The sequence below is a fragment of the Suncus etruscus genome, chromosome 5 (assembly GCF_024139225.1).
Source record: "Suncus etruscus isolate mSunEtr1 chromosome 5, mSunEtr1.pri.cur, whole genome shotgun sequence".
NCBI lineage: Eukaryota > Metazoa > Chordata > Mammalia > Eulipotyphla > Soricidae > Suncus > Suncus etruscus.
In genome coordinates, this window is record NC_064852.1 from 87,558,840 (window position 1) to 87,579,282 (window position 20,443).

Genomic DNA, 20,443 nt, shown 5'->3' on the forward strand with positions numbered 1-20,443 from the left:
AGGACACCACAGGGAGTGATCCTTGAGGAATGCAGCCTCTGTTCCCCCACAGCCCCAAAAAATACTGGGAAAGCAATAAATATAATAATAATAATAATAATAATAAATCCTATTTTCTTCCTAGCCGCCTGCCTTTCGGGGTGCTAAGAAATCACCTCCCAGGGAGGATGTAACCGCTGGCTAGCAAGGACCATAAGGGGTCCCTGGGTATTGTCATCACACAAGGCCACTGACAACCCCGTTTCATCTTGCAGAGCAAGAAGGCAATCAAACTTAGGGGCTATAGTTTCATTGGAAACAGGGACTCAGTCCTGGACTCTCCTCTTTTTCTGTCCTGGGAGCTCTTCTTTTTATATAACCCGAAAATCGTTCGGATTTGGGAAATTGGACACGCTTTCAGCAAAACGGACAAAGCAGGCCCGAATCTGTGGCTTTTCCACCTTCAGAACCTAACCCAGGTCTTCAAGGACTAGGATAGGTTCACCTGGAAGGAAATAAGGTCAACTGATGGCTCGATAGAGGGGTCTGTTTTGCCTGTTACAAGGTGGAGAGCATAAAATTGGACAGTAACACTCATATTATTCTATATATCCTTGAGAGTTTGCATAATCAAATATCACGGTGCGAGTTTGGTTCCATCCCTGATAAGGTATTTGGGGGTGGAACACAATGCCCAGACTCCGGTTATCTCGTTTTCTTTTGTGTGATGCGAATTTTGAGAATTCCCGAGCCGGTGAGTCAAGGGAAACTGCGAGGAGGTTGGTTTCCCGGATTCTTGACTCTCTTAAGAGCGCCCCGAAATGGAGGGGCCAGAAACTCGACTCAGCTACTGCTGGGTGCGAATCGCTGGCGCCCCACGGTGGGAAGTGAGTGTCTGGGAGCCTCAGAGAGCCTCGCGTCCAAGGAGTCTCTCTATCTCTCTCCGGATTGTCTGAAAGCTCTTCATGCTTCTTCTGACTCCGGAAAAGCGCTTCGAGACACCTCAGAAAACATCCGGGATGTCCTCCGCACGCCCCCTTTCTACTCTCTTCTTCCGGAACGAACCCCCCTATAAGTCCCCGTGGGTGAGCTGAGCCACCCGTTAGAAATGACCATCGCATCCTCCGCCCCTAGCTACCACCAAGCTCATTACTTCTTTGAAACTCGAGCCTTAAGACTGACTCCCAAGGGGCCGGAGCGGTGGCGCGAGCGGTCGGGCTTTTGCCTTGAACGCGCTAACCGTGGTTCGATCCCCGGCGTCCCATGTGGTCCCCGCAGGCCAGAAGCGATTTCTGAGCGCAGAGCCAGGAGAGGAGTAACCCCTGAGCGTCACTGGGTGTGGCCCCAAAACAAAACAAACAAACAAAAAGACAGACACCCAAGACAAGTAGGTGCAGATGCGCAGCTTGCAAGGAGCAGCGGGACCGTGGATCGCGCAGCTTAGCGCGCTAGGACAGTCCCACGCCGGACCCACGGGCGTTCCAGACGGGCCTGCGGCCGTAGTCAAGCGTCCAGCCCCGCCCACGCCACGGTTCTGGCTCCGCCCCCGAGCCAATGCCAGGAACGGCCCTTTGTGACGCAGGACAATGCCTGCCACGCGTCCCGTTCCTCTCTGCAGCCGGCCGCGGTCCTAGCGGGGCTAGCTTGGGAAGCATGCATTTCGTGCTCAGCTTCGTCCTTCTCTTTTGCGTGTGGGACACGTTGACGGCTCAGCAAGGCAGCACGGAAGAAGTGCAAATAGAAGTTCTGCATCGACCCGAAAACTGTTCTAAAACCAGCAAGAGAGGAGACCTACTCAATGTCCATTATGACGGCTACTTGGCTGAAGACGGCTCCCAATTCTACTGCAGGTAGGAAAAAGGGTTAAGGACTTCTCCTACAGCTAGTGATGCGCTGCATCTAAACTGTCAATCAACGGCGAGTTGGTTGTTTTGCTTGTTAACAGTAAGAATTAAGTCTTTTCTTCCTGGGGGGAGGGGTGGATCTAAAGGTTGTGAGATGCAGAATATATTCCATGCAGACTACGTGGATCCCATCATAATTATGAATAATTATGAATCCCTACATAATTTGCATTACTCAAGCTTTGAGGAAAAACTCTGGCCACCAAGATCCTGGTAAAAATTTATCTATAATCTGCATATTTTGTTTTCAGAAGTGACTGCCAACAAAGACACTCTCAGGAATTGTGGGTTCTGTGTTCTTGCCAGCCCCACCCTGCCACTGCTCTGATTTAATTGATGGTTTTGTACGCAGACAGAGAATGCCTCTTCATCTGTGCCATAGTCTATAAAGATAGGATTGGGGACGTTATTTCCGTAAGAAAGATAATACATAATTATTGCTGAAATATCTTTTCGAGACTTTACCTGTACCATCCTTTTCTTAAAACAAAAACAGAGGTCAAATGACTTATTTAAATAAACTGTATAGCTAGTCATAGCCCCAAAAGTCCATTAACAAATAAAAAGGGGGCCAGAGATATAGTACAGCGGGTAGGGCGCTTATCTAGCACACTACAGATCCAGATTTTATCCCTGGCACACTGCAGGGTCCCCTCAAGCCTGCCAGAATCCCTGAGTGCAAAGTCAAGAATCAGTTCTGAGTTTGGGGTATGACCCCAAAATGAAACAAAAATTTAAGTGAGGCAGGAAACTAAGTACAACTGTAAGGTTCTTGTCTTGCACATTTTGGATCCCTTTATTATCCCGTAATGAGATCAGTACTGTGGTTTCAGCACCTCATAAAGTTCCCTGAGCACTGCCAGAAGTGATCACTGAGGACCACTGAATATCATCCCAACATAAAAACAATGAAAAAAGTTAACTGCTAGTGGCTTGACTCTGTTCCAGTGGGAGAGCACATGCCTTCCTTGTGGTGAGACTCTGGGATTGAGCCCCAGCACCACATATCCCTGAGCACTCCTGGTGGGTATGGCCCTGATTGCCCAGGAATTGTGGTTGAGTCTGGCCCACCAAAATAGATAACTATTGAATAGTTGTAAAGATGAACCAAAAGTTATGATGATGCCCAAGGATGAGCTTTGAGTAAGTCATACCTCTTTCTAACTGTTAAGAACCAAATTTCGCCTGTCTTGAATACAGGCAAGGGGTGGAGGAAAGGGGAGATGGGGAGGGCATTGGTGGTGGGAACATTGGACTGGTGAAGGAGGGGGTTGTACTTTATATATATATATATATATATATATATGTATATATATGTATATATGTATATATACACACATATATAACTAAAATTTAACTATAAACATGCTTATAATCATGGTGCTTAAATAAAGATATTAATTAAAAAATTAAAAAGAACCAAATTCCCAAGCTTGAAGTTCAGAGTAAGTGCTCATATAGCAAGACACATGTTTGGAGAAAATGACAGTTTTAAAAAATAAGAACACAGCACGGTTTGAAAAGTTTATCTTGCTTGTTGTAAAATCATATGACCCAAGTGTCATTTTTATTATAGTCGGACACAAAATGAAGGCCACCCCAAATGGTTTGTTCTTGGGGTTGGACAAGTCATTAAAGGCCTGGACATTGGTATGATGGATATGTGCGCTGGAGAGAAGAGGAAAGTGCTTATACCGCCATCGTTTGCCTATGGAAAGGAAGGTTATGGTAAGATGTTTGAATTTTATTTTTCTTTTCTATTAAAAATTTCTATTAAAAATAATGGAAAGGTAGTACAGAGAATAAGACCATGCGGCCAAACCTGGTTGTATCCTGGCTCCACATATGATCCCTCATGCACCACCAGGAGTGACACCAGGAGTATCCCTTAAGCAGCACCATGTATGAGCCTCCCTCTCCAACTAAATCATAGACTCTGATACATATACGTATACCTACCAATCATATATCTATATATAATGTATGTGTGCACATGCTTATGTATATGTATACAAAAAATTAAAGTAGGTCCAAAGAGATAATTCCATACCTTTATTCACAGCAACATTCTTTTTTGTTTGTTTGTTTTTGAGTCACACCCTGCAGCACTTAGGGGTTACTTACTCCTGGATCTGTGCTCAGAAATAGTTCCTGTAGGCTCAGAGGACCATATGGGATGCTGGGATTTGAACCACCATCCGTCCTGGGTTGGCTCCGTGCAAGGCAAACGCCCTACTGCTGTATTATCTCTCCGGCCTACAGCAAATTTCTTCTTAGTAGCTAAAAATTGTGTCAATGAATCAATAAGCAAAACAAGGCATATTTGTATATTCATACAGTGGAAGAAATATAATTCTGCCTTTATAAGAAAATTCTGGTACATGCTACTTGATAAATCTTGAGTGCATTATACTAAGCAAATAACCCATCACTAACAAATTCTGAATGATTCCCCTAAGTAAACAAATCCACAGAGACAGAAGAAAAGACTGGTGGTTACTAGAGCCTACAAAAGGTAGGGTGCAGTTATGGTTCAATGTGAGTATAGTTTCCATTGCACACACTTAAGAGTGTTCTGGAGATTGGGGCCGGAGATATAGCATGGAGGTAAGGCCTTTGCCTCGTATGCAGAAGGTCGGTGGTTCGAATCCCAGCATCCCATATGGTCTCCTGAGCCTGCCAGGAGCGATTTCTGAGTGTAGAGCCAGGAGAAACTCTGAGCATTACCGGATGTGACCGAATTCCCCCCCCCCAAAAAAAAGAGTGTTTTGGAGATTGACAAAGTGTATTTTGTTGTTGTTCGGAGGAGGGAACACATCCAGCTGTGCCCAGAGATTACTCCTAGTTCTGTGCCTAGGGATCCTTCCTGGCTATGATCAGGTGGTGCCGGAGATTGAACAAGGCTTGACAATGTGCAATGTTAATGCTTTAAATTGGCCCCTAAGTAACTATTTATCAATACTGACCTTAATTTTTAAAATGGGTTGCTATGGTAAATTTTCTTTTATACCTATTTTCCAAAACTTATTTTTTTAGTTTGCTCAATGAAATAGTAAAAAATAATATTAAAACTACAGAGTGTGGGGCCGGAGAGATAGCATAGAGGTAGGATGTTTGCCTTGCATGCAGAAGGATGTTGGCTTGAATTCCAGCATTCCATGAAGTCCCCTGAGCCTGCCAGGAGCAATTTCTGAGCATAGAGCCAGGAGTAACCCCTGAGCACTGACAGGTATGACCCAAAGCACAAAAGCAAAAACAAAAAACTACAGAGTACAACAAACTTGGCTTTATCTAACTTGGACTTATTCTATTCTTTTTTTTTATAAAGAATCAAGAATATAATACATAGTTGGGAAACATCTCTGGCAGAATTCTTGTCCCCACACAATGGTAACATTCATATGGTAAAATTTATTCTCTGAGCTTTACCGTAGTGGTTTTTGTTTTAGTATATATTATTTTATTGTTACATCTACAACATAAATTTTAGTAAGCAGTACCATATCCAAATACTTAAAATTCTGAAAATGGAACATGTAAGTTTAGAGGAAATAGTAGCATAAAATTGTTGAAAGAACATCTGAAATACAAGTTGTCACTATTCAAGTCATAGGATCCTGAAATGTGGGAAAATACAATTTCTTTCAATACCTTACCTATTGTAAAATTCTAGAATTATATCTGAGAATTGGCAAAGCAAAAATAAGTGTGGAAAATGTGTGCAACATATGTGAAGGCATCAACTAACCATCGCACAAAATGACCAGTGACTGAAATGGGCAAGTTCAGTAGCCCACTAAAAATCACATACAAATGACCTTTAAATCAACAAGAGTATTAATTTTATTTATAGTTAAAAGTAAATTGAAACAATCTTTTAATGAGGGGTGGAAAAAGTATTGTGAGTGGAGGCACTTGCTTTGCATTCTGCTGACCCAGATTTAATCCCCAGTACCCCATATGGTCCCCCATGCACTGCCAGGAGTAACTCCTGAGTAAAGAGTCAATAGAAAACCTTGAACACCACCAGGTGTGGCTAAAAAAAAAATGTGCTAATAATACACCACTTTTACCCATGAAATCAGCAAAGATATGGAAAAATCAACAATCTTGTGTGTTATAGAGTATACATTTCTAGCTATTTTTATCAAAAATTTTAAATTTGCATAGTTTCTGATCCATTAGTTTTAATTCCAGGAATGTGTATAGGTGCATATCTAAAAAAACATTAGTCGCAGGTTTTAAATATTTTGTCATGGGAAAATAAGATAGAAAACATTTGTGCAGTAGTGTTTAACATCAGGCAAACAATTTTCTGTCCTCTGTGAGCTTACCATTGAGAGGAGAATTTCATATATGTATCCTAAATCTATATAGCTTGTTATCTAGGAGGATAGAGTCATTTAATTACATGACATGTCCCTCGAAAAGAGGCCTGAGGGTGGATAATGAAATTTCTTACATTGCATGATTTACTCCTATAATTTTTTGTTCTGCTTAACTCTTTTACCCACACACATCTATTATTTTTTCAAACAAAAAATTTAAGTCACTAAAATTAATAAATTAATAATGTAGCAGGGAAAAGAAATATGAGGGAAAATGGCCAGTGAGATATTTCTTTCTGCTTTCAAGATGCAGTTGAAACCCAATAGGGTTTTACTTCCTGCAGCTAGCTATGTATAGGCTAGAGTGAATCTTTACACCTGTGTCTATCTACAGATTTATAGACTTTACTAACTTCACCTATTTAAAATATCTAGTAGATAATTAAAGCAACTAAATATTTCTTTTCATACATCCCAGATACTCTACCGAGATAGCATGTCTTTGGAATACAGTAGAGGGGAGGGAAGGGTTACAGTAAGGGGGAAAGGTAGGGTAGAGGAGATTGTTGGACTACATCAGGTAATGAACAGATGCTAATCCTGACTCTGCACTTAAAAGATCTCTCATCGTCTCTCCAGCCCTGGCATGTCCTTTGTGAGGTTGGTTTTTTGTTTTTGTTTTTGTTTTTTGGGGGTCACACTTGGCAGCGTCAGGAGTTACTCCTGGCTCTATGCTCAGAAATCGCCCCTGACAGGCACCGGGGACCAGATGGGATGCCAGATTTCGAACCACCGTCCTTCTGCATGAAAGGCAAAGGCCTTACCTCCATGCTATCTCTCCAGCCCTTGTGAGGTTGTTTGTCTAACCCTAACTGTACTCAATATTTACTTCTAGAAGTGCTCGGGGACAGTAGATGGCGTGCCAAAGATTGAACCTTGGCCAGCCACATACAAAGCAAGCACCCTATCCACTGAGCTAACTCCAGCCCAATATTGGATTATTTTAAAAGTTAGTGTAGACTGTTAGAAATTACTTAAACAGGCCAAGCAGTCTCAAGTGCATTGGTAGAGAGAAAGAAAAAAAAAAAAAAGGACAGATCTAAATACTCAAGCCTAAGTCAACAACAATGGAATCAAGAGACCCAAACTCTTAACAATCTAAACTTTAAATGGGCCAATTATACTGGCAAGATGGGCAGCAAAGGGTAGTGGTTAGGATATATTTTGGGAACTTGGTAGAGGGAAGATGACACTGGTGTTGGGATTGGCTCTGATTCATTGTATGTCTGAAACCCAACTATGAAGGACTTTGTTAAGTCACAATGTTTTCAATAAAATTTAAAAAAAAGTTATTACCTAACAAATTGATCAAATAAGCTTTTTGAAATAAGTTATTCTTAAGAACTAACACTAACTCTAATTTTATTTTAGGTAATACTGATGAAGTCTTTCCTTTGAACAGTCTCCTTGCTTCATGTCACAGTACCTCCTGCATGTCTTGAAATGCATGTGACTTTCCCCCACTTTCATTAACAGTGCATATGGTATGTATAGTCTTTGCATTAACTCTTCTATGTCCTTTCTCTTCTCTAAATACAGGCAATTTAATAGCCTGCATTTAGAACAGCAAATAAATATTTTTCTTTAATTTATTTTCAAGGGAGAAGCCTAATTGACTGTTAAGCAACTTCTGCTTAGAATATCTTCTATATTGTTTTCTTTCCCATTTTTTGTGAGACCTAGTGATGCTCAGAACCTACACCCTAATGCTTGGATCTTGCTGCCACTGGTTTGGTGCAGTGCTATGAACCAAACCTGAGTTTCTGCCTGCAAAGCATTCACTCTAGTCCTCTGGACTATCTCCCAGATCCTCTAACACTGTTCTTAAGAAATATTAATTTGGGGGCCAGCACAAGTAGTATGGTGATTATGATGATTGTCTTGCACACTGTCAACCCAGGTTTGTTTTTCAGCACCCCAAATGGCCCCCTGAGTCTTCCAGGAATGATTGCTGAGCCCAAGGCCAGATGTGCCCATCCCCCATCATAAAATGGAAATACAGATCTGGGGAATGAAGAGACAGTATAGTGGATAGAGCTCTTATTATTTGCAGACAACCAGGTTTAATTCCAGCACTACATATGGTCCCCCAAACCCACCAAGGGGTGATTCATGAGAACAGAGCCAGGGGTAAGCCCTGAGACTACCAGATGTGGCTCCAAAACCAATAAACAAATCAATCATAAATTTGGTTCATAATATAGCTAATAGTTGATCTTACTATATATTGTTCCCTGATTTCAAGACTTAGCACTGCAAGAAAAAAGGGGGAAGTAGTGAAAGAGGAAAAAGAAAAGGAAGAATGGAAGGCAAAGAAAGAAAAAGAGGAAGGTAGAGAGGGAAGAAAAAAAGGAGGAGGGAGGAAAGGAAGAATTTAGAATTTAGGGGCTGAAAGAAAAGTAGATAGCTTAATAGTTGAAGAACATGCTTTGTTTATAGGAAGCCCAGAGTCCATCCCTGACACTGAATGGTCTCAGACTATCAAACTACAGGAGTATGACCTGAACAATAGCAAGTGGTAGGACATTTGTCTTGTCCACAGCTGACCTAGGATCAACCCGGGTATGATCCCTGGCATCTCATATGGTCCCCTGAGCCTGCCAGGAGTGACTTCTGAGCACAGAGCCAGGAGTAACCGCTGAGCACTGCCAGGTATGGCCCCAAGCCTCCTCCCCACTTCAGAAAAAAAGAAAAACACAGGAATAGCTCCTGAGCACTGCTTATATTCCCAGAAATCAAAATAGTAAAATAGAAATTTAAATTTGACAATTGTAAGAAGTTATTTTTTCTCAAGAGAAAATCATAACTAGATCAAATAAAAATGCATTTTGTAAAAAGTGATCACTGACTCAATCTCTACCTATTTGACTCTTTAGTCTTAAGATGGTGCTTAGTTGGGACATTCAAATTAGTGTCCTGGCTTTTGAAATTTCTTTCATTGGGCTATAGAAACACTTTGGCAAGACTTTTGTACTTTTTCACTTAGGAAAGTGCTGTGTTCTTCTGAGGATATACAGCCATTTTTTATTTAAAAAAATATTTTTCATTTAGCAATGTAATGGATCAGGCAGAGTGAGTGGTTCTAGGAACATTCTAATGACATAACTAGCCACTTGTAGCAAATCATTTTTCAAAAAGGATCATTTGAAAAAAATTACACAGCTTACTAAAGCAATAGCAATATATTCATTAATAAATTAAAGAGAACTATTCAACCAAATACCTAAATTTTTATTGCAATTAGAAATATTCTTTGTACTTTTTTTTTTTTTTTTGGTTTTTGGGCCACACCCAGCGTTGCTCAGGGGTTACTCCTGGCTGTCTGCTCAGAAATAGTTCCTGGCAGGCACGGGGGACCATATGGGACACTGGGATTTGAACCAACCACCTTTGATACTGGATCGGCTGCTTGCAAGGCAAACGCTGCTGTGCTATCTCTCCAGGCATATTCTTTGTTCTTATAGATAGTACAAGGGCTGTTCTTTTTTTGGGGGGTGTGGGGGAGGTCACACCCGGCAGTACTCAGGAGTTACTCTTGGATCTACGCTCAGAAATCGCTCCTGGCAGGCTTGGGGACCATATGGGATGCCAGGATTTGAACCACTGTCCTTTTGCATGCAGGGTAAATACCCTACCTCCATGCTATCTCTCCGGCCCCAGTACAAGGGTTGTTAAGGGTCATGTCTTACATGCTGTTCAGTCCAGTTCAATCCCTACCACTGCCTGGTCCCCTGAGCACTACCAGGACTGACTCCCAGGTATGGAGGCACTTAATAATCCCTCTGACCTGCCAGATGTGGCTCAAACAAGAAATTTGAGAGAAATATAAGAAAAGATATTTGGGTTGGGTTTTTTTTTCTGTTTTTTGTTTTGGTTTTTGGGTCACACCGGCAGCACTCAGGGGTTACTCCTGGATCTATGCTCAGAAATCGTTCCTGGCAGGCTCAGGGGACTATATGGGATGCCGGAATCAAACTACCGACCTTCTGCATGAAAAGCAAACGCCTTACCTCCATGCTATCTCTCCAGCCCCGAAAAAAGATATTTGAGTTAAGTATGTTGACTTACATGTTTTCATTTTGGGGAGTATTTTGTTATTGTTTTTGTTTGGGGTCATACTCAGCAATGCTCATGGTTTACTTCTTTTGGCTCTACACTCAGGGATCACACATGGCAGAGTTTGGTGGACCATATGGGATGTCAGGGATCAAACCCAGGTTAGCTGCATGCAAGGCACCTTACCTCTATACTATCTCTCTGGTACTCCTCATAAGTTTTGTTTGCACTTCAAAAGAACTACACAAAATAATATTCTAAGAGCTTTCTGATTCTGACCTTGAAATTATTCTACCCATTCTTTTTATTTTCACTTGTTTGGGGGTCATACCCAGTGGTGTCAGGGAGTAGCTACATGCAAGTCAAGTCCCTATCTCTCTGTCCCTCCATTTATCCACTCATGCTTTTCTGCACCAGGTATACCTGCATAGTAGAATATATTAACTAAAAAATGCAATTTACCTTAAATTAATCAGGAAATAATGGTCTCCTAGTCCTTTGCTTTGGTTTTGAAAACATGATCATTTTCCTTAAAAGTATTCAGAAAGCAGATTTTAGAAATATAATCATAAAAATATTTTGCTCTTTGTGAATAGCCTAATATTTGAACATTATGTAAGTTAAACCGCTAAAATTTATTCCTATAGCCAAAGGCAAGATTCCAGCCAATGCAACACTGATCTTTGAGATTGAACTTTATGCTGTGACCAAAGGACCACGGAGCATTGAAACATTCAAACAAATAGATACTGACAATGACAGACAACTCTCCAAAAACGAGGTAATTCAGATAATTCCCTGTGTACACTATGATTTTTTTCAGCATAGTTTAAATATATATGTGTTACAGCTATAATTTTTTAGCTTGACCTAGTGTGGAATGTGGGTGCTTTGTTTTACAAGTGCCAACAAGTCTAAGTGCAGACAAGAAAATGTGCTTTTCTTTATTCCATTTGTAGCTAAGTCATCCTGTTCATTTACCTTTCTCCCCACAGAAATATCACTAAATATCAAAGTAGTGTCTGAGAGATAGTGCAGAGGGAAGGTGCTTGCCTTGCTTGCAGTGATCCCTGGTTCAATCCCCATCACTATTTATAGTCCCTTAAACCACAACTAGAGGGAAGCCTTAACCACTGATGAGTTTGGTCCACAAACAGCAGTCCTATCTAAAATACCAATGTAGTATCTACAGAGAATTTTTAGCATCACTATAGGTAAAGGTCTCCTCACTCACAACTATGAGAACTTACAGGAGAGTCAATCATTCCTACCTCCCAGGAGTGCATAGTGGTACATAAGACTAAGAAAAGAGCTCATAAGAATTAGAAAGCTACAGGGCAGAGCTGAAGTGATAGCACAGCAGATAGGGAGTTTGCCTTGTATGCAACTAACCTGGTTTGATCCCCAGCATCTCATATGGTCCCTCCAGACTGTCAAAAGAAATTTCTGAGTGCAGAACTAGGTGTAACCCCTAATCATTGTCAGGTGTATCCTCCCCCACACACACACAAACACACAAAATAAAAATAAAATAAAAATTAGAAAGTAACCAGGCGTCAGGAGGTTTGGCGACCTAGCCTCCCCATTACGGTGAGTTTTATGAGTTGAGGGATTGTTAAATTTTTAGGAGTAATACATTTTCTTTCATCTGTTCTTAGTACTACTGTAAACATATTACAGTATGGATTCAATGGCTCTTCATAACAACTTATAAAGTAGACACTGTTGTTATCTCCGGCTATGCAGACAGATGTAGTCACTGGCTCAGGGTCCCACAGCTTAGTGTCAAGAGCAGATTGAAAACCCAGCAATCTGGCTGCTTGACTTTGCAAACCACCAAGAGAGATGCATCTTTCTGGTAATTTTCATCCTGAATCTTTCAGGTCAACATTTTATTGAATTCTAATGTCTTAGTCTCACTGACTAACACTTTTGCTTAAATTATGTAATGTAGTTATCTTCCCTATGGGAGGAAGTTTAATATGTACAGCTACAGTTGCCAGTGGGAGAGGTCACTCCCATGAGAAGAGGCAGGGAATTCCCTGTATGGCTTGTGTACAGTGGGGGAGAGAGAGGCAGTGTAGTAGGGAGTCTACCGTTCCCCTCTCACCTGGGAAAATGTCTGAGAAATGTAGGACTGATGTAATTCTTTATTTTCACCTACATACAGCAGACCTTATTGCTCAATGTCCCCATGTGGTGCTTGAGAAACCTCACTTGAGTCCCATCTGTTCTTCCAGACCTGGGAAATGATTCTCACCAACCAGTTTCTAGGGATCTATGGAACTTAGGCTGGAGTAGGGAATTGCTCTTTGCAGGAGAGGAAAGTCAGTCAGTCCTTAAATCATATTAGTTTTCTAGGTCTTTACCTACCCTCAGAGAAAAGAATTTCAGGAGGCAATAATAACAAAGTAAAACAAGTATTCTTGGTAAATAAGGAAAGGGAAAGAGATCCATGCTCAAGAGTGAGCATGGACTCTCTGGATGATGGAGAAATATACCCTAAAATGAGCCTAAAGTGCTCATCTCAGGGGGAGATACAGGTCAAAGAGGCCATAGAATAAAAGAAAGGAAATATTCATCTTAGACAGATATACAGATTTACTGACAGATATACAGGTGAATGTTCACCTTTTCCTCTGTCAATTACATGTATATGCATTATGCCCCAAATCTATTGCTAGGGTCATTGACTTTGGTAAGAGCTTGGTGCTATATGGGGCCTGGAGAGACAACACAGTGGGTAGGGCGTTTGCCTTGCACACAGCAGAACTGGGTTCAATCCCTGGTATCCCAAAAGGACTTTAAGCCTGCCAGGAGTGATTTTTCAGCATAGAACCTGGAGTAATCCCTGAGCTCAGCTGATGTGTTCCCCAAAAACAAACAACCAAGCAAACAAATATAAAAGAGCTTGGAGCTATTGATGTTCTTTGTCTTTCTTAGCATGGTCTTTGTTCCAGCTGAGGAGCTCTCTTCCCAGGGGTCTACTCATCCTCTGTGATTGAAATTCTGCATCTGAAAGGCTTTCTTATCTCCTTAGATGGATTCTGTGTCTCTAAGGCCTTCTGACTTTAGGCTGCTTTAGGTTCCAGGCGATGTTTCCTCATATACACTACTGCCCTTCCCTCTGCCTGTAACTATACCACATAGTTAACTGTGTCATTGATTTCAGGTTTAAAAGAGAGTATACCCTCTTTCTCTGTCACTGCCACCCACCTCCAATCCCTTCAATACCCTTATTTCCTGTTATTCCCTCCCCCTATTTATTAATGAGGCTCTTTGGTTATTCTACAGTGTATGAGAAGGATAAGGGAATGGGATACCCACTCTTCTTTAAAATGAAGAGCAATTAAAGGGGGTGGCAAACTTTTCCCAGTATATGTTTCCCCATGACTCCTGATCACCTGCCTTGCTATGAACAGCAGCAAGCGAATTCACATAATTAAAGGACTCAATCTTGATACACACTAAGTATTCAATATCCCCTGTACACCAAGAGATGCCTTTCGCAGTAGAAATACTGCTCAGTAGACCTTAGAAGATCTTTAGTTCTTAACTGGAAAATAAAAATAGATAAGTCCATAATTTGTGTGGTCTGCCTACAATTTGTCCAACGGTATCTCAGATATTAACTGCTTTGTTGCTTAAACGTGTGAGTCATTTACAGCATTATGGATAATTTTGGCATTCTCTCATTGGCTCATTGACTTCCACAAGCAGTAATCTAATTAAACATTAATGTGTCAGTCCTGAAATATGTATACTGTTTTCCTCCATAGAGAAATTTGAAGAGGTTGAATTATTTATCTAAGATCACACAGTCTAGGGTTCAGTGGACTAAGTACATCCAGGATACCTGGCTTCAACATCAGACAGTTAAAGAAAAGGAAGGAAAAAAAGAGGAAGGGAAAAGGTAGGAAAAGAGAAGAGAAGGAAAGAAGCAAAATCCTAATCAGAGTGGGAATATTTGCAGCCATTTAAAATTCTTCTAAGGCTCCGTTGAAAGAAAAAAAAAAGTGTCTCCCTGAAATTGTCCTGTGTCCTATTTAGAACAGTTGTTCTGCCTTTCATTAAGATCCATTGAGCAAGGACTGTGAAGACAGAACAATGGGTAAGCTCTTGCTTTGCATGTTACCAGCTCTGGTTCAAGTCCCCAGCACTGGTGACTAAAGTATAGCAAGAGTTATATTTAATCGAGAGCCAGGAATAGCCCCTAAAAACCACAAGGTGTGGCCCAAACTTCTACCCCAAGCACCCTCCAAATGCTTGAGAATTCTAAAGTAGTTTACTCATAATGGGGCTTGCCATATGTAATACTAGACATTTCTCTATATTACTATACAACTGACCACTAAATATACCTGCCTTTAAAATGCCCTAGCCTTGATGAATACTTATTTCACATGTTTGCTTTGCTGTCTTTAGTTATTATATAGCTTAGTGCTTGCCAATGGAAATTTAAGTCTTGCATATAATCAAAAACTTTACTAGGAGGTCAGACAGACAGTACAGGTTGTAAGCTGCTTACATGTGGCCAACCATTTAAAATTTAAATTCCCGGGCCCAGAGAGATAGCACAGCAGCGTTTGACTTGCAAGCAGCCGATCCAGGACCAAAGGTGGTTGGTTCGAATCTCGGTGTCCCATATGGTCCCCCGTGCCTGCCAGAAGCTATTTCTGAGCAGACAGCCAGGAGTAACCCTTGAGCACCGCCGGGTATGGCCCAAAAACAAAACAAAACAAAAAATTTAAATTCCCAGCACCCTGTATGATCCCCAAGGGCTGCCAGGACGTATCCCTGAGCACAGCCAGGTGTGACCACAAAACTAAAGTATTTTTTAGATTCACATTTTAAAGTAAAAGGAAACAATTAAATTTAATTTTACTCATAATTTGATACTATATAACTAAGTTATCTAAAAATTACCATCAATATGCAATATATGTGCAATATATTGCAATTAATATAAAAATCATCAATAAAATACTTGTAAAGTTGTCTAAAGAATTTGTTTTGTGGGCCCGGAGAGATAGCACAGCGGCATTTGCCTTGCAAGCAGCCAATCCAGGACCAAAGGTGGTTGGTTCGAATCCCGGTGTCCCATATGGTCCCCCGTGCCTGCCAGGAGCTATTTCTGAGCAGACAGCCAGGAGTAACCCCTGAGCACTGCCGGGTGTGACCCAAAAAAAAAGAATTTGTTTTGTATTTTGCAAAGTGCAGTAGCATATCTCAGTTTGAGTTCAATGTGTTTCAAGATGTTGTTTGGGATGTGCCCATTTCAGACAGCTCTTAAGTGTTTCTTAGTATTTGGGCTTTAATGTACTTAAAACCTCTATTGAAATTATTGTTCATTGTTTTGTTTTATTATGGATTTTTATAGTTATGTATCTTTGAGGGTACACCATAGAGGCAAAGACAAATTAAGATCATTACATTTGAGGGGCTGCTGTGATACTACCATCGATAAGGCACTTTCTTAATACTCAGACAACCTGGATTTAATCACCAGTATCGCTTATGATTCCCTGAGTCCTACCAGGAGTGGTTCCTGAACACTGACCCAGGTGTAATCCATAAGCCTCACTGGGTATGGTCCCCCCAAAATTAAAAATACATTTTATTTCCTAATCTATAAGGGCCTCAGGAATGTTTTTTGTTTTGTTTTGTTTTGTTTTTTGGGTTACACCTGGCAGCGCTCAGGGGTTACTCCTGTTTCTATGCTCAGAAATTGCTCTTGGCAGGCTCAGAGGACCATATGGGGATTCGAACCAATGACCTTCTGCATGAAAGGCAAACGCCTTACCTCCATGCTATCTCTCTGGCCCCTGGGGGCTCAGGAATGTGTAGGTGCACAGGAGGGTCAGAGATAAAGCACTTGCTTTACATATATAATTATTGGCACTGCAAAACCAAAAAGCTGTGGTTGAGTTTTATGGACTCAACCATAAAAGTTAGGCATTATTATAGAAATGTCCACACGAATTTTGTTCAGAAATATAAATCTCTGAGATTGATTTATTTGGCGAGATGAACAGTATAGTTTCTTGGAAAACATTTAGTTTCAACCAAATTCAGTTATTAAAAAAGTTTAACATCTCATAGCTTTTAAACAATTTCAGTCTCATATTAAGGGTGTTTTTATTTTCTTTTTGGAGAGGGACCTCCTAAATAGTGCTCAAGGGGGCCGGGGCCACTCACAGCAATGTTAGGCTAGTTGTGCAGGTCTGACACTCAGTGAGAAAGCCCAGTAGCTGTTCTTAGGCCCAGTCTTGCTGGGGACCACTAGGACAAGGACCACTCCTGGCATGCTCAGAGACAAACTTCTCAGTGCAGAATATCAAACTCTCTCTTCTGCGTGCCAGGCATGTGTTATAGTTCTTTGTGCTCCTCCCCTCCAGCCCCAGATAAGCAAAATTATTTTTATATAAAGATTCTTCAGAGTCAGTGGAAGTTTATTGTGATGCCTTTATATTAAAGAAATATTACTTTGGTTCTCTAGATAAATCATTATTTGAAAAAGGAATTTGAAAAAGATGAGACGCCACGCGACAAGTCATACCAGAATGCAGTTTTAGAAGATATTTTTAAGAAGAACGACCATAATGGTGATGGTTTCATTTCCTCCAAGGAATACAATATATATCAACATGATGAATTGTAGCATTTTCATTATATTCTCTCACTGTACCTTATGCATATTTAGTTATTATATATTTATATAAAGACACACATGAAGTTGCATTTTCCCCTACGAGAATATATTTTGGTACCCTCATGAAAATGTATGATTTTAGTACAATAAATGGGAGGCTGTTTTGCAAATTGAACTTTGAGGTGAGGTTTGATTGTATTGCATATTGCTTTATTCTGTGAACAGGAATTGCAGCACAATGAAGTTGACCTCCCTGTCTCAGTGAGGAGTTTTCTTCCTTAATTCCCAGCCCAAACCTTAGCAGCATCTATATCTGTAAATATCCATTTAAAATATATGTTTTAAACATACTTAAAAAAACATTTAGTAGGGACACAGAAATTAGCATTTTGAGTGTTTGTGTGTTTCACAGGTTTCACAGAAAGCAGGATGTCAATATTATAGGCCTAAAAACTTCCTTTGAAAGAAAGTACTCTTCCTTTGGTATGCATGCTGGTATATGAGAGCTGAAACAAAATTTCTTTTCTGTGCAATTTTTTGACCTTGGGATTTGTTTTAATAAGAAATGTTTAAAGGTATTTCACCAAAGACTTTGTGCCTCTGATCTTCTTGCAGGCAAAATAGTCTGTTTTTGCACAGTCTTGTATTCCCTCAGATATTACCATAGATGTGCCACTCTTTTTCCTGTTTTTTAGTATTTCTAGTAAGATATCTACTATCCCTGGGCTAGAGAAATAATACATCAGGTAAGGCACTGGCCTTTCAAGGCTTACCTGGGTTTAATTCCTAACCCCACACGTGGTTTCCTGAACCCTGCCAGTAGTATTCCCCAAACATAGATCCAGGAGAAGTAAGCCCTGAGCACCACCAGGTATGACCCAAAAACCAAACAATAAAAAATATCTACCATAGTGGAGTAGATGGGGGTAAGAGGAAACCTCCCCAGCAGTGCTTGGGAGCCCTCAATACTCAGCCTGTAATGTCAAGCCTGTCAGGCATGCAGTGCTATTTCTGGGGCCTGGGTATTAATGGTGACCACCCAGGCTACACTGGCAGTACTGGGAGTGGGGTAGTGGGTAGTATGTGATGCTGAGAATTGAACTAGAAATTGAAAATCCCTTTCAGCTATCTCACTGGCTTCACACCATTTTGATATGATAGTTTCCAGTTCCCATTATTTAGATCTTCTTTCCTATGTCACTTCATTTCGCAATGTTCTTGTTATTAATGATGAATGAATATTACAAACTGTATACTTTTGATTTTTTTGTAAATATATGGTATTTATTTTATGTATAGGGATAATTGGGAAATCAAATGATACAAATCAAATAAGGGTGTACATTGCCATGGCAATTTTTTGTCAAGATCAAACTTGAGAATATAACCTAGGAGGTGCTACAGAAGATCATACTAGTCCCAACAAAAGGTTACATTTTAGGGGATGTTGCCTGTTTTTCTATATATCCTTATATAGAAAGTATAATCAGGCAAAAAAAAATGTTTCACTTAAATAGGTGAGTGATCCCTGGACACAACAGAATCAGGAGTGAGTCCTGAACACTGCTACCTGTGGCAAACCTCTCCTCAATCAATCAAGTTTAAAACAAGTTTTCAGGGGCAGAGAAATATAAGACATTTGCTTTGCATCCTGCCAGCCCCAGTTCTAATATCCCTAGCACATGACATGGCCTTCTGAGTACTGCCAGGGCTCACTCCTGAACACAAAGCTAGGAATAGCCCCCTAAGTATTGCCAGATATGGCCCAAACCCCTCCCCTCTTCAAAGAACTTTATTCATTTTCTGAAACTATTGGGGAAGGATACTGGAGAACAAACCCAAGGCCTCAGACATGCAAAGCCTGTGTATTGCTGCTGAGCCACATCTCCAATCGCAAATTGTTCTCTTCAAAACAATGATTATTCTTCATCTTGTAACCTTTTTAAATCCTATTAATTTGTTCAGTGGTAATGCAAAACCCTCCAGATTAGTGAGGATCACATATGCATAGCACAGTTTGATATGTCACAAAAACCTTACTTTTTTCTTCCAAATATATTTTATTCTTATACTGCTTTTAAACTCACTTGTCAATATTCATCTTTCATCCTCCCTTAGAAAAACCTTCTTAGTTGAAGTAAACTAAATTGATAATTTATCGTTATATTGGTTTACACACCATCCTCTTTAGATCCGCATAAGAAAATATTAGAGCTATTTTTAATATTAGAGCTTTTATATTAGGATTTTAATTTTACTTATTTTGCCAAATGTATAGTATACTACTATGTATAGACATATAATACAAATTTTTATAGTTCTAACTTTCATGTCCCACTGTCTGTATTCAAAGCACTCTTTTTTTTTTTTTTGGTTTTTCGGCCACACCTGGTGACGCTCAGGGGGGGTTACTCCTGGCTAAGTGCTCAGAAATAGCTCCTGTCTTGGAGGACCATCTGGGATGCTGGGGGATCGAACCACAGTTCGTCCTAGGCTAGTGCGCACAAGGCAGATGCCTTACTTGCGCCACTGCTCTGACCCCTATTCAAAGTACTTTTATTTATCTGAGTGGATGCTGCCACATGTAGTGGTGCTCAGCAACTATTCCTGACTGCTCAGGAGTGACTCCTGGCAATAGTGCTCAGGGACCGTACATGATGGTACAGATTCTAACTAGATACTATATTTAAGGCAGTAACTTACCACCTGTACTATCCCTCTGGACCTCAAAGAATGTTTAAATGTCTTTATAAAAAAATGATTTGGCTCTGGCTCAGACATAAAGCACATGCCTTAAATGAATGCCTTAAATGAAGATCTGGGTTCAATCCCTTGCACCACCAAAAAGCTATGTAATAATTTTCTATGTGTATTTATATATAGATATATACAAATATAAGCATACTGAGTATAAGCAAAGTGTAAGTACAAGCATAAGCATACTCCATATATCTGAGTATAGAGATTTACTCCGAAATTTTACTCACATTTTAATAATTTAATTATTTAAATAATTTAAATAATTTTAGATTATTTTGTATATTTTTACATGATTATCTTATACCTTCATAGGCACATACCTTATAATGAGTGCTATAATACATTTTTAAGTTCTAGAATTTTAACATATCTTCCAATTATTTTAGGGGGTATAGAAAATTAATTTAGATTAAAGAATTTGTATACAAAAATATTAAAAGATATCTTTAAGAGTAGATAAGTAGATAAGATATCTCACAACCAAATGTTAAATGTTCTAACAAATTTTTTTATCTGAAATAAGCCAGAAAAAGGATAAATACAGGTTGATATCACCTATATGTAGTATTTAGAATAAATGAAGGAATGCAGTGGTCTAATTGGGGTTGTCTAGCTTGTGGTCCCAGAGTATAGTGAGGAGAAGAAAAGAAATTGAATGGAAGAAGAGAAAAACATATGAAATAATGAGGGACAAGGGAACTCAG

The 20,443-nt window shown here is 40.1% G+C and overlaps 1 protein-coding gene across 1 annotated transcript; it reads left to right on the top strand.

Moving 5' to 3' along the window:
* The first annotated feature begins 1,504 nt into the window (after nt 1–1,504).
* Nucleotides 1,505–17,154, top strand: FKBP7 (FKBP prolyl isomerase 7). The gene is made up of 4 exons (XM_049773538.1): nt 1,505–1,829; nt 3,460–3,611; nt 10,975–11,108; nt 16,827–17,154. Exons 1-4 carry the CDS (start codon nt 1,534–1,536, stop codon nt 16,986–16,988), a joined length of 744 nt encoding a protein of 247 aa, XP_049629495.1. The 5' UTR covers nt 1,505–1,533; the 3' UTR covers nt 16,989–17,154.
* The last annotated feature ends 3,289 nt before the right edge of the window (nt 17,155–20,443 follow it).

Excerpts from the sequence above, each read along its gene's own strand:
- FKBP7 (XM_049773538.1), top strand. The coding sequence starts at position 1,534 with ATGCCAGGAACGGCCCTTTGTGACGCAGGACAATGCCTGCCACGCGTC. Across the intron at positions 1,830-3,459 it reads GGCTCCCAATTCTACTGCAG|TCGGACACAAAATGAAGGCC; the intron begins GTAGGAAAAAGG and ends TTTTTATTATAG. Across the intron at positions 3,612-10,974 it reads CTATGGAAAGGAAGGTTATG|CCAAAGGCAAGATTCCAGCC; the intron begins GTAAGATGTTTG and ends TTATTCCTATAG.